At 48.4% G+C, this 14,168-nt stretch overlaps 2 protein-coding genes across 2 annotated transcripts in view; one reads left to right on the top strand and one right to left on the bottom strand.

Moving 5' to 3' along the window:
- Positions 1-14,168, bottom strand: part of CTBP2 (C-terminal binding protein 2) — a 163,577-nt gene that overhangs the window by 103,259 nt on the left and 46,150 nt on the right. The window contains exon 2 of the mRNA XM_065893803.1: positions 12,381-12,484. The gene's annotated coding sequence lies outside the window, so the exon portion shown is untranslated. The remainder of the gene's footprint in view (positions 1-12,380; positions 12,485-14,168) is intronic.
- LOC136136588 (5E5 antigen-like) overlaps positions 7,870-14,168 on the top strand; it is a 54,946-nt gene continuing 48,647 nt past the window's right edge. Inside the window, exons 1-2 of the mRNA XM_065894799.1 lie at positions 7,870-7,989; positions 8,436-8,537. Coding sequence (XP_065750871.1) covers positions 7,870-7,989; positions 8,436-8,537 — 222 coding nt within the window. The remainder of the gene's footprint in view (positions 7,990-8,435; positions 8,538-14,168) is intronic.

Genomic DNA, 14,168 nt, shown 5'->3' with positions numbered 1-14,168 from the left:
AGGAGTCTACAGTGAGAGGACAGCCATCAAATCAGCCGGTCAGGTACACTCAACAGCAAGCCACATTTATACCCAACGTCCAAACAGTCTTGGGAGATGGGGATGGTGCACGACAGGCTGGGTGTGCAGGTCGAACCCAGACCTGCGTTCAAACCCCACCTCTGCTCCTGCCAGGAGCCAAGAGAAGGCAATTAACCTCCATTATCCATTAAAATAATAAGGATAAATAAAGATTCCCCCCCTCCGACTTTGCAGGACTGGCCACACATATGAGACCGAATGAGGCCGTGTGCCCAAGAGGGATGGGAAAGCTCAGAACACTCGGCTCACCTGGCTTCCTTCTGAGGGCAAGCGCTGGACCACTCTGGGCTTTTCAACTCTGTGTTCCATGGCCAAGGAAGGCCTGTGACGCAAGCCCCAACACCCAGGCACACTGAAGGGACCTCCTCCTGCCCGCCCCCAAGTCAACCTGGAGCATTTCCCACCAACTGCTGGGGAAACTCTCCTTTGCCAAGAGTCAGCATTTAAAGGGAACCCTCACGCCCAACAGGAAAAGACAGGACACTTCCTGGCTACAGGTTTGCAAGAAAAAAAGCTCTCGAGTTGCCAAAATCACTGCCTAAGGGAAAACACAAAGGTGCCCAGCTACCAGAGCAGGTGGCATCGCCAAGGAAGACAGAAGGGTTCTGAGGACGGCCCGAGCCCAGAGTCACTTGCTCTGAACCCCTCACTCCAGCCAGTCTGGTCTAGGCTGGGGTGGGGACGGGGGCACAAGACTACAGCTGGCCATCCTCTACATGGCCTCAGGTCCCGAGGAAAGGACCCCAAATGGCACACGGCCAAGCCCTGGGGAGGACACAGCAGGTCTCCGCAAGGTCACACACAGTGAAAACATTTTCTTATGTTGAAGATCGGAAGCTATTAACTGTGTTACTGGCAAGCACAGATGTTGTCTATATCTAAAAATTCCCAAATAGATCAATTAGCATATTATAAAGAATTTACTTTCATTTTCCCTTGACAGATCATAAAAGCCAAAACACAGCTCTCAGTTTGAAACTGACAAGTGCATATAGCAAGAGATGCTCTATTAAATGGAGACAACAGCAAAAGAAAATGGTATTTATAATGATTAGCCACCTAATTAATTCTAGGAGTAGAATGTCAAAAGCTATAAATCCATTTCTTTGGTAACTGAAGCTCCACATCAAACTAGTCACTTCTGCGCTCAGAAAGGAAAAGCCCTAAAAATTCCTGACATCTGTGCCCTGCAATATGGCTGTTCCATTAGTTTTCCAGGTAAGGTACTTGAAATGCATGTGGAGAAGCAATGGAAGGATAGAATTCAGGGGGAATAAATACACATGCACAAACACAGAATTAGCAGCAATAAATTCTAAAAGGAAAATAGTTTAACTACCACAAATGTGTATTCTTGGATATGGGTTCATTTCCTGTGAATTAGCTCAATTTAAAGAGAAATTCTCAGGACTTCCCCGGCGGTCCAGTGGTTAAGACTCCGTGCTTCCACTGCAGGGGGGTGCGGGTTTGATCCCTGGTCGGGGAACTAAGATCCCACATGTCACGAAGCAACTAAGCCTGCGCACCACAACGAAGATCCTGCCTGCTGCAACTAAGGCCTGACGGAGCTAGCTAAATAAATACATACGTGACAGACATACATACATACTGGGGGAAAAAAAGAGAGAGAGAGAGAGAGAGAGAAATTCTCAAGCTTCTGCCCTATGAGGAAATCTGGAGCCCTTAGTGTTTCTTCAGCCTGAGGTGGCGGGATGTGTGCGGAGGAAAATTCTAAGACAGACAAGGCTATAACAATACTATTATCCTCTGAAACGTTATGCATTTTCCTAAACCTGTATGTTTAGAGATTACCCTTTGGGGGAGGAGAAGGTGGGGACGAGAAAGACAGGCAGAATAAGAAACCATGAAACCAAAATTGATTTAAAAGATGCAGTTGTCCTTCTTCCTATACTTCTCTTCCTAGATTGCAAATCAAAATCTGCATTTAAATAGAATATTTTTAAAGTAAAAAAAAAAAAAACAGGAAGCCCTAGGGTACAGAGGTATTGCGTTCAACATCTATGGGCGCAGCACTGCATTTTAAACGAGATGTGGCATCTTGAAATTTACTGGATAGATTACACATTCCAAATTGTCTTGTTATTACTACTATTTTTACTAAATTCTCCTATCCTAATAAGTGTGTTTCTTTTATCGCCAGGCTTGTTAATAAAAGTAATGTGATATTACATCATGCTATCTATCAATTGAGTCCTGAGAAAAGATTGCACCGATCCAAGGATCTCCTAAGCCCCTGGCTCTGATAACTCCAGCCATCATTCAGTGTGAAATTCAAACAGTCTGAATTCACTCACATTGGTTGTTACAAATCTGCATTTTTAGACTTTGCCATAAAATGCAGGAGTCCAAACCCGGTGACCTGAATCTAACAGCCTTTCATGTGAAGTAGCCGTGCTAACTGGCCTCTCCCAGCGCTGCTCTCAGGACAAAGCCCCATGTGCTTGCCCCTCTCCACGGCTGACCCGGTCACCGCTGGGGAGGGTCAGGCCAAGTCGGCCTCAGCCCTGCTGGTCACACTCAACGTTCAGGCAAATTGCAGAGACCTGAGCCACTGACAGGAGAACGGGGACCCTCTTCCCAGAGAAGGACACACATCATCAGACAGGTATCCAGGTAGCCAGTCACACCTGGGCACAGTACCCTGCCACCAGCACCTCGGCGCCGCCGTGGCTCGGATCAGCTCACCCTCACGAAATGAAGAGCTCAAACTCAACATGTGCAACATGTGCAAAAGGCCTCAGGGAACCCTAAACCTTCATTCCTTGACAAAGAAACATCATTACCAGGTTGGTGGGAAAGGAGATGGGTTCCACTTCCAACATCCCGGGAGGAAAACATTACAGAAGTGCCATGAACCAGGAAGTCTAGAGTTCTATGCATCTTCCATCTCAATGTTCATATCAGCCAGACTACAGGTGCCTCCTTGGAGAGATACACTCTGTGCTCCAAGCTCCTCCAGCCGTCGGCAGGTCACCAGGGCTCCCCTCCAAGCTAAGTGAAATGAATGACTATCTCACTTACGGATGCTGTTAATAATGATGATGATGGTGGTGGTCACTCTCTATTAAGCCCTTACAATGTACCAGGAACTTGCCAAGTCCTCCTCAATGACTGTTTCGTTGAACTCCCGCTACTCTGAGATTCAGTACTACTTACTATTCACCCCCATTTGACAGAGAGGGATTCAGAGGTGCTAAGTGCAGAGGGGTTTAGTTTGCCCAAGGTTGGCGCCATCCGAGGTGGCCCAGGACACACCCCGCAAGCATTTCCTGGCACTGCCTTCAGTACCTTTCCCTCCACCCACCACCAAGCCGACGGCCAAGTCTTCGCCTTGGCAACTGGAATCTTTACCTTCCCTGTGCAAAAACAAGACGGAGGTGGGCTTCCCTGGTGGTGCAGTGGTTAAGAATCTGCCTGACAATGCAGGGGACACAGGTTCGAACCCTGGTCCGGGAAGATCCCACATGCTGCGGAGCAACTAAGCCCGTGTACCACAACTACTGAGCCTGCGCTCTAGAGCCCGCAAGTCACAGCTACTGAGCCCGTGTGCTACAACTACTGAAGCCCACGTGCCTAGAGCCCGTGCTCCGCAACAAGAGAAGCCACCACTATGAGAAGCCCACACATCGCAACGAAGAGTAGCCCCCGCTCGCCGCAACTAGAGAAAGCCCGTGTGCAGCAACGAAGACCCAATGCAGCCAAAAATAAATAAATAAAATAAATAAACTTATTAAAAAAAAAAAAAAACAAGAAGGTGGTGCCGAAGCCATGGGGCTCTGGAGGGATGCCTGTTATGATGCAATCCCAGACTAAAGAGCTGGGCGGTTTCCCAGCCAAGTCTAAGGCCGCCATCACTCTGCTCTATTTAAACACGCAAGCAGAAGGCTTTCCAGCCTTCAACAGGCCTCTGCAGTGCTGCCACTGAAGCCTGTGGGAGATCAGAGTACAAATCAGTAAGAACCCTCTTTTCTAGAGGAAGCTGCAACCCAATGTCGTGGTTTAGAGTCATCTTCTGCTGTAATTAGGAAGTGGAAGTGAGTCTGAATTATGAAAGGCCAGGAGTCCTGTACTCTCAAAGTTAGGGTTTTTAACAAACATGGGACTGGGGTCATCAGATACGCATACACAAAGTACCAGTTTCCAAATCTCCAAAGGCAGGCAAAGCATGCAGCCACCGTGATGGGTCCACGAAGGAATCTGATACACCCTCCATCTGTCCTTCAGTCCCAAGGGACCTGGGACTACAGGTCCTTGTAATCGCAGCTCAGATTCAATCAAGGCGGCAGAATCACAACTCCCCCTCACCCAGGAAGCCACCACAAGCACAGCACCCCAGAGGACAGGAGAGTACAGCTGGGTCCCCAAGCTACACAGAATTCAAACTCCCCGCCCCACCTGTGTCCCACCTGCAAGTAGGGGAGGCAGGGACATGCTCCCCTGCCGCGGAAAGCTCGGGAACATGGACATATTATTTCAGAGCACGTACACCTCCTCCAAACAGGTAGTGCACCATGCTGGTTTGCCTTCCGTCAGCAGAAGATACTCCCAGCTGACGCAGAATCAACCCTTCCTTCCAGACAGATGCTGGGACGGTTCCTGCACAGGTCCAGCCATCCCACACCTCCCTGGTCCCTCTGCAGCCTGGGATTCATTCATTCGAAAGAGTCCTGTGGCATCTGTAACGTGTGAACCATGTACAGAAAATCAAGGAGACCATGAGGGCATCGGACGTGACCTCTGCCTCACAGAGCTTGTGAAAATCACTCTGGAAGATTCCATGTTAACAGAGTACTAATCCTGAATCCGAGTCCATTCACAAAACCTTTGTCTACTTCCACCTGATAGAGTCAGAAGCCTCAGCGTCATCAGAGAGTCTGAAGTCCTGGGTTTCTGTGTTATAATGACTGGGCAACCCTCCTGCACCAGCGAACATGAGTGAGGACCCAAATGTGCTAGGGGGGTGATGGGCACCCAGCAAAGACAAGCCCAGTAGGTTATCAATATTGACTAAGAGATGCAGATGAGGCCAAGGGCGTCCTGAGTCAGTATCTTGCAGGACTGCGCACCCACCCTCCCACAGTGCTTCTTCCACATTTCCATTCCTGGGTTGTGGACACCTGTCTTCAGTCTGCAGAAGGGGTGGGACGCAGGTGGCCGTGACCGGATGAACCGAGGGGCACCCAGTAAACCTGCATTGCCCCAAAGCTCCTCCTGAGTGGGGGGAAGGCCTGTTTTGAGGCTCTGGTATCCAGATCGAAAGCACCGCCCAGCGAACAGCACCCCCGCCCCGGACCTGACGAAATGGATCGCTGCCCTGCCGCTGCTTCGGCTGAGTTTTCCAAGGAGTTGCAGGTTACACCCTGCCCAGGCCAACAAAGGTTTCCTTTGAGTTAAACAATGTATAGCTGAACCAGAAGAAGGGAGGCGACCACAGACCAGGTATTGAGTTACAAGACACAGGAACCAGATATCTTTGCCACGAACTCATTTTCTGTAAATCTCCTATATTAAAAGACAGCACAATACTGTCCGATAAATCAAGGCTGCTCTAAGCGGATCCAACTGGAAGCTCACGAGGACATCTGATCCACCAGCCTCGAGAAAAGACGGAATGGGGGGTCCCGGGTGGGAGCCACTGGAGTTGATCAGTAGACACATATGAAGAAATGGAAATTAAGTACCGGCATCAGATGTTCGGAACTGCTACTCATCCGTGGCTTGTGTTTTTCACCCCCACACATCCGCATTTTTTCCCTAACGTTCTATCTTCTTGCCGAATATAATTAATCTTAACAGCTTCTGTAACTTACCCCACAGGTTGTTGCTGTTTCCTTTACACAGTATACTGCTGAGAAATTGATTTGTTTGCTCCCTCTGTCTAAAGGAACCACGTTATGAAATATGTATAAATGTCACTGCTCGGGCTGCTGCCGAAGAGAAGGACAGAAAAAATGTCCCATTTCACTCCTTGCACAGGGGTCCACTCACGGCAGACATTCTCGTCTGTTACCAGGCTGCCTGCTCACGCACAAACCAATGAATTACGAAGCACTTTCTTTTTAAACCTCCTATTTATCTTTAGCTGGTAGGAGTCTAAGAGAATTATTTCTTTTTTTTTTTAAAGGGAATTATCTTAATTGCTACGCAGAGAGAGTGAATTGCAAATGTGTTCAGTTAACCAGGAAGACTTTGTTTTTAACAGCACGGGTCCAGGTGGGAGTTGCCAAGGTTGCCAAAAATAAAGGAATCAATCACTCAATAAAGCAAATGTGTTGAGCTGCTTGTTAGGTGGACGCCAGGGAAGGGGGAAGCCGCAGGCAACGGTCCTGGGGACAACCTCCACCGGGGACCGCTGAATCCTCAGACATTTCCTAAAGCCTTACTTTGGAAAATGCACCAAATCAGGATCCAGAAATTAAATGATGAAGAACTCTGTAAGTACCCCGGTTCTTTCCGCATCACGTGTGGGCTATTTCTTGAGCGGTGGAGTATTTCCTTAGCATTTGCAGCTGAGGAATTTGAGGCTAAGTTGAAAGTAATGCCAGATTTACACTTGAACCTGGAGAGATGCTGTGTTCCTCCACAAAAATCTAAATGGAATGATCACCAAAATGACCTAAAAGTAAGATTATATTTTAAAAAGATGTTATTGGCCCAATGCATTCTAGAAATAGTAGTTACATTGGCAGTGGTAACATACAAGTGCTAAACAAAAATATTTATACAAAGAAATAAGCTCTTCCTCTCCCATTAATGACACCCAGAGCGCTGGACTGAGACCCAAACATTTTTAAATGAGAAAGCTCATTTCCCCACCCACTCACACAGTGACATGAACATCCTCAGTCCGAAGCTTATAGCAAACATGAACTATCATTTCCTTCAACACGCCTGGCCCTTACCCCACGCAGGCTCGCGCCTCCATCCACTCCTCCCATTCTCCCTCCCTCTCACACATACATGCTCCACGTCCCAGGGAAATGGTAAGGAGCAGACCAGTGACAATGGCCTCTAGTTGTCCCATAACCTGGGGCTGCTGTTCCTCTGTCGACTGGGAGGCCAGGGGCAGAAATGCTTCTGTGTGGGGTCTGTTCAGGTTCCCATCGTGGCTGGCCTTAGAGGTGCTTTCCCTGCACACAGCCACACCCCTGGGGACAAGGGGCAGCCCATGGTCAGCCCCCCTTCCCACGGACCAAGTGCTTGAGGCAGGGATGGACTCCACCATGCACACGAGAACGTGAACTTCCCAGAAAGCTGAGGACCCCAGAAGTCATCACGACGAAGTCATCACTACAGAGGGATCCTGCATACTGGCAAAGCAAGTCACAGGACTGCGGTGTTTCCGCAGGGACCAAGGGAACCCTGAGCCTGGGGTTACACCATCAGTGTCCAAGCCGCAGGTCTACTCATGGGCCCCGTGTGCTGGCATATGATCTCAGCATCAAGTGCTTCGCTAATAAAACAGGGATCTTGGGGCTTCCCTGGTGGCGCAGTGGTTGAGAGTCCGCCTGCCGATGCAGCGGACACGGGTTCGTGCCCTGGTCCGGGAAGATTCTACATGCCACGGAGCGGCTGGGCCCGTGAGCCATGGCCTCTGAGCCTGGGCGTCCAGAGCTGTGCTCCGCAACGGGAGAGGCCACAACAGTGGGAGGCCCGCGTACCGCAAAAAAAAAAAATAAAAATAAAACAGGGATCTTAGCTAAGGTTATAGGATCTTGGGAAGATAGGGCCACATACCTAGTGTGTCCGCACGCAACGCTGTATGGCATGCTCAGTATTGACCCAAGCCCTGCTCCACCAGGAGAGAGGGCCGTGGCCCCGCTGCTCTCCTATGGCCGCAAGGAGCCATCCCTCCCAGGCACAGACCTCCAGCAGGAACACAGCTTGGTAGAGACCCTCCCTGGCCGGGAACCCCAGGAAGTACAGGCAGGCTAGCTTACTGCGGACACATGGATGACAGAGTTCCGGACCTCCCTGGCCTCGCTGGTCGATTAGAACCAGTCCTGAGGGCTGGGAGGTGGGGACAGCACCAGCAGAGCAGAAAATGACCCACCAGAAGGTAGGGGATAGGGGCCTGACCCCCATGTGACCGGGACAAGGACAGACTTTGAAAACAGAACAAAGGGACTAGGTGGATGATCTCTCTGGTCCTCCTACCCAGGAGCCTTGCTGGGATCTGGAAATTCCCTGGAGGAAAGGACAAGGGCTGAATCAACACCTCCCAGAGAAGGGCTCCTACGGGAACGTGGATCTGCAGCTCATGAATAAAACACAAGCAAGAACCAAGACCCCAGAGCTCCAGCTGAGACCCCACCCCTCCCCCCTCTCCGCAGACAGCCCGGGCCGAAGCTCCACCAACATCTTCCCTGTCGCCCCCGTCTCGGCCTCCTGGCTGTTTCTCATCTAGACAGTCCCCTGGAGATGAAAGGCCCAGCGTATGTTGCTCTGGTTTGTGTTTTCCGATGTTGGCAGTTGTGCCTCTAGTCTAAAAACCGGAGCAGGATCACACGTCCCTAGTGCAGGCTGCATGGAAAGAGTGGACGGGTGACGGCCAGGGCAGGCCAAGAACTCAAGGGGACCCTGGAGGCCACAACACGAGGCCCAGCGTGACCACAGCCAGCTCCCTCCAGTGCTCAAGCAGCGAGAGTCAGACTCACTGCAAGGTGTAGGCATTTATTTCTGGAGTAAAGCAATACTTTCCCTTCTGTTTTGCGGGGAAGAAAGCTGTGTTGGCAGAAACAGGGCAGAGGGCCTAATGGGGCCCACTGGCCCACTAAAGCCACACTCAGATCAGAGCAGCCTGGACCCTACAACAGACCTTGCAAGGCCCTCCCCTCTGAGTCACCAGCACCAGGGGAACCCCAGATCACCTTTCCCTGGTGCTTTGTGGGGCAGGTCAAGCTTCCACATCATCATTGCAATCTGTCAACATAAAGCAGTGCACAAGCCTCTCTGGGTGCGGCAGCCGGATACGCTGTCACGTCTTTGACAAACCGCAGCCACTGCTACGCCACCATCATTTTACAGAATAAAAGCTAAGGGCTGTGATTTGCATTTCCACTTAGCTGTAGACATTTGACAAAAAGCACTTATTTTTCCCTGACGCTTTTGTTAAAATTACAAGGTAACTTGGTACCGCTACAAATATTAATGCTTAATAACAAAATGGCACAAGGAAAAACAACGGCCCATCTGAACCACTGGAGAACTAAGTCTGGTTCCAGAAGTCAGCGAACCACGGAGCACGTCGGGGTTTCACCGTAGCAAGCGATGACGTACAGAATGGACGGTAAAAGCAGAGCAAAATGCAACAGATCTCAATGTAGCGTGTTGTCGTTCATTAGTGATGACCAAATGAGCCTCTTTGCACGGGGGGAGGAGGCTGACATGTCTGATTTGAAGTTATGAAAAGAAAAAAAGCCACAAACCAGACTATCAGGTCTAGAATAACAGAAATAGAATGCTTTTAAGCGAGGGCACGCACACATATACTAAGAGGACAAAAACGACGTATAAATGGTTCTAGCACCACACAGGTTTGCCATTCCAAGACTGTGACTTTTCATGAATTTTGTGGCTTTTGTCTATTTCCTTCTCTTCTGCCTACATTAAAAAGGATTTGTCTAGGAGATCTCAACAGGTAAGCTACCAGGTTGAAATCAACATGTGGTCCCTTGCTCTGGCTGCAATTCAAGATACCCCTCTTGTGCTGCTAGGTATTGACTGCAGTTGGGGCTGAATGAGTAGCCATCCAACGAGTGGGGTACAATGTACTGGGCACAGTGACAAGCCACAGAGAAAAGAGCCAAGAACTAACACATGCTTCTGGGACACGCGAGAACCACACCCTGTTGAGTGTACAGGGGGGTGGTCAGGGACGAAGGTTAAACCACTGGCAGGGTGCCCAGTGCTGGGGAGCAGCCAGGCCATCGGGGTCACAGTCAATGTGGGTGAGGTCACAGACACCACGAGGCATCCTCCAGGCATGGTGGCCGTGCTCTAATGAGGGCCAACGCCAACGTTACACCGAGCTTCTCAAGCTCTTCCAGACTGCTATCAAAAACTGTTACCCCAAATTATGCCCAAAACACATAAGTGCTGAGAACCATTGTACAAGGCCAAATGTGTGCGCGTGCTAGGTGCTAGGGGAGAATTTGCTATCGGGAATGGCGTTGCAATTTCATTCTGATGTTGGATGCATTTATGCAATGTCAATGTTCCTCTCTCTGAGACAGAGATCGCTGATAAACAGGATCCCGCAGTGGTTCAATTATTAGGTTGAGTCAAATGAAAATGCTGTTATGTAACCATTTCTTGATATTTAAAAAGCCCATTTCATCCTTATACTGTGGATTTCCACATTCTTATCTTTAGAGAAGTAGTTTTCCAACCCCGTGGTGTCTACAAAACGTACCAAGCATCACTCTCAAGTCTTGGCACCCAGCCGAGACGCTCCCTCAGGTGAACCTCGGGTGACTTTCTGTGAAGGACTCAAGGATCGGGCACTGGCAGTGCTTGGACATGGAACTGGACAACCGTGGGGGTCTGACGGATTTCCATCACTGTGACCCACTGAAAACATCCTCAGTGCCATTACCCAGTCCTGGAATTAACACCCTACCAACCCCAGGTCCACAAAGAATGTGTACAACAACATCCCGGCCTGAGAACCCCGGGCAGATTCCAGCACACAGGGTCTTTTAAAAAAGGTTTCTTTCAGAAGAATGAGTGAGAGCCAGAAAAGAAATAAATGTTGGCCTTAAAAGGCAAAGTTGAGTGTATACGGTTGAGAGTGGCCATCATGACTAATAGATACACCCGTGTCCCACCCCCAAAAGAAGGTTCACTGATATTTCTAGTTTCTCATCTCCCCAGTACAAAGATTCTTAGAATTGTTCAAAGATTACGGAGTCGTCTCTGATAAGTAACCCTCTGTGAACTTTATGCTCTGCCGTGGCCTTTGGCGGGGCAGCCTTCTCAGATCACTCTTGGGAAAGGTTTCCGGGTTTCCACAAGGCGGGGGCTCATGGGGACCACCCCAGTACAACTACTCACGTCACAAATAAGGCCTCCCAGAGGGACCTGCTGGGGAGTGGGCTCCGTGAGCCCAGGTCCGGAGCAGCAGCCCTGCTGTTGGCAACTGACCCTCCTCCATGGGAAAAGGCAGTGAGACCCTTCCCCGGGCCACACCCACTGGTTGGGTTGAGACTGAGGGTCAGTTCGGGCCCCCTGGCGGTCACCGGCTAAAGCCGTGCCTAAGGCTGCATTTTAAGGCCAACATTTCTTTCTGTTATTATTTATTCCAGACCGTGTGTGCTGGAATCTGCCCAGGATTCTCAGGCAGGGAATCTGTTGTACAAATTCCTTGTGGGCCTTTGACCTTTCTCCAAACCTGAGGGTCTGTCCTACTCAATACTGCAGGAAACAAGCCTGGGGGTTGACAGAAAGAACGGTGAGAAACGGCTCACACGCTTTTTTCTGGCTTTAAGATGACATTGTCAGCTCAAGGAGAAAACATTTTTTTCAACGGGATAAAAATCAATCATTTCTGAGAAGTTGCCACTTTGAGAGTCTAAGATCTAGGTTTTGTGGAAAATGGCTAAAGGCATGTTGAAATTAACTCAGGACCCCCAAAAGTCCTTGCTACGGAGGGAAGACTGAACTCCATTCATTGGTATTTTCTCAACCATACTCCAAATAAGCAGACAGTTGAAGGCTCTCCTCAGCCCACATCCCACACCCCTAATCCATTCCACCAGAAGAAAACCATTCTATGTTCAAGACATCCTAGAGGTCGGCAAGTCTAAAAATCTTAGCTCATTTAAAGATGTGCCATCCTCAGCAAGCTGCTGTCTCCCTAAAGACGTCCATCTACCATTTTGCCCAAGCCACTCGAGGTGGCGTGGACTGTTTCCCCAATTCATTTTTATTCTTTGTAATTAATATGTCGAGAAGTCCTAACACGGCTCCATCCTGACTCGAGTTTCCTGGTGTAATCTCCATTGACTTATCTCTACAGCAGCAGCGGCAGCAGCAACGATCACTTTTACACTGAACTATACTGCTTCAGAGTTAATTACATGTATCTTGCTTTTGATAAATGAAAATACCAGATGCAATTAATTGAAAGACAATCAATATAATCCCGCTATTAGACGTCCCGGTGAAACATCCCGCGGCTGCCAGCGATCCAGAGTCATCAACAAATTGAAAACACATTCCAGAGGGGGTTTTGAAAAACCTGAACTTTTACCTGGAGATATTTTACAATAACTCACCAATATAAATGTGTCCACAAACTCTATAGTTCACACGATGGGCTCTCCGTCTTTTTAAGAGAATCCAGCTTCATTGGTTCAAAACCATTTAAGGCGATGAAACCCTGAAAGCAAAATGAATCGGATCAGTGAAGCTGAAGCAGTGATTTTTTCCTTGTTTACATCTAGCCATCCTTTAATTGCATTTTTCCAATGCCTTCGATTCTAAGCTACCAGAGGTTATTAAATGGTTTCATTAAAAATACTATTTGTCTTGCTTTAGTCACACACCAGATCAAATTAAACAGTAGAGCACCAGAACAAATGAACTCTTTCCATCTATTTTGACACGAAGCCAAGTGTGCAAAACCAGAAGGTGATATTGTGTCATCGCCGTGAAAATGTCATTTAACTTCTTTGCATCTCCAAGTAGCAAGCAAAGGGACAAAACAATCACATTATCTTCCAGCAAGAAGTCTTACCAACTGTTTGAGAAATATGGAATTCAGAAGCCCACGGTTTATAAGTGCTATTAGCATAAATGCTGACAACTCTTAATCCGCTGTAACTGATGAACGGTTGCAGTTGTCATTAAGAGAAGGTGCTTTAACTTACTACTGAAATTGATTACTCAGTTAGGAATTCAATCCTAATGTTCGATAAAATTGCACTTTCTTGGCAAAGGCAATATGAAATGAGGTGATGCATTAAACAGCACTCACACTTATTTTAGTATACATGGAATGAAGAGGAAATACATGGGACCATCCACATTATCTGAACCACTTCCTTTGCACACAAAGCAGTAAGAGGGGGCAGGCGAGGAAGTTACTCCTCCCCGGGGCTGACAGAAAAGGCAAACACCTGGGCAGTAGGCGTGTCCAGGTATCTTTTCTGTGCCTTTCCCATGAAGGACAGATGCAATTTCAATATTGGAGCTGCTATGGCACCAGGGGCGTCCATGTTTTAAGGTAGTCCTTTCTCAAGTCCCGTGAGAATGAACTGTTGCAGCCATCCCTGACCATCTCCAAGCTCACCTTACAATCAGTCAGGATACAAACAGTTGATTAATATTTTTTAAATGTATGAAATTACTGTAACCAGTCTCCCAGCTGCACTCTACTTTTCAAACCATTCAGAAGAAAACCATACTCCTGTGTTCTAATGTAAGGAAGGGTCCAAGTCCTGACACCAGCCAGCTCCTACTTCGCAATTACAAGAGTTCACAGCAGGAAGAGAGTGGTCCCCATGGTCAGGGTTACCATAATACCCAAGGTCAAGAAGTAATTCACTCCCACTGTGCCTCCACACCACCTTACACCCCAAACTTTCCAATTCAAGGGAGATGGGTGCAGAGAACAGAGACATCCCAGCCTCTGAAATGCTAGGAAGGAGGGACGGGCGTGGGCTCTCAGTAGTTCCAAGCCTCTAATGACACAGTAGTTTCATGTTGACTAAGCATCTATTATTGCCAAGGAACCAGCCTTTGGAGGCAGCGAGAGCTTGCCTAGCAAACTCTCGTCCACCCTTCAAAACCCATACCCTAGACATCTGTGACACCTTCACTCCTGACTGCCAGGCTGTGACATACTCTACCCATCGCCAAGTCTCTGAATGTTTAAATGCCTTGATCACGCATTATTCATCTCCAAAGTCTTCCACGTCTGGGATACAGCAGGAAATCAAATATTTAACTAACTGCATATATAACTGCATATATACATATACCTGTCTGTAACATTCTTTTCAACTAAGGTCTGAAGACAACGGCAACATGTTAACACCTACCTAATCTTACTGGTGGGCACA

The sequence above is a fragment of the Phocoena phocoena genome, chromosome 16, assembly GCF_963924675.1.
Source record: "Phocoena phocoena chromosome 16, mPhoPho1.1, whole genome shotgun sequence".
NCBI lineage: Eukaryota > Metazoa > Chordata > Mammalia > Artiodactyla > Phocoenidae > Phocoena > Phocoena phocoena.
Note: the sequence above shows the minus strand (reverse complement) of the source record. Positions and strands in the feature narration are given on the sequence as shown.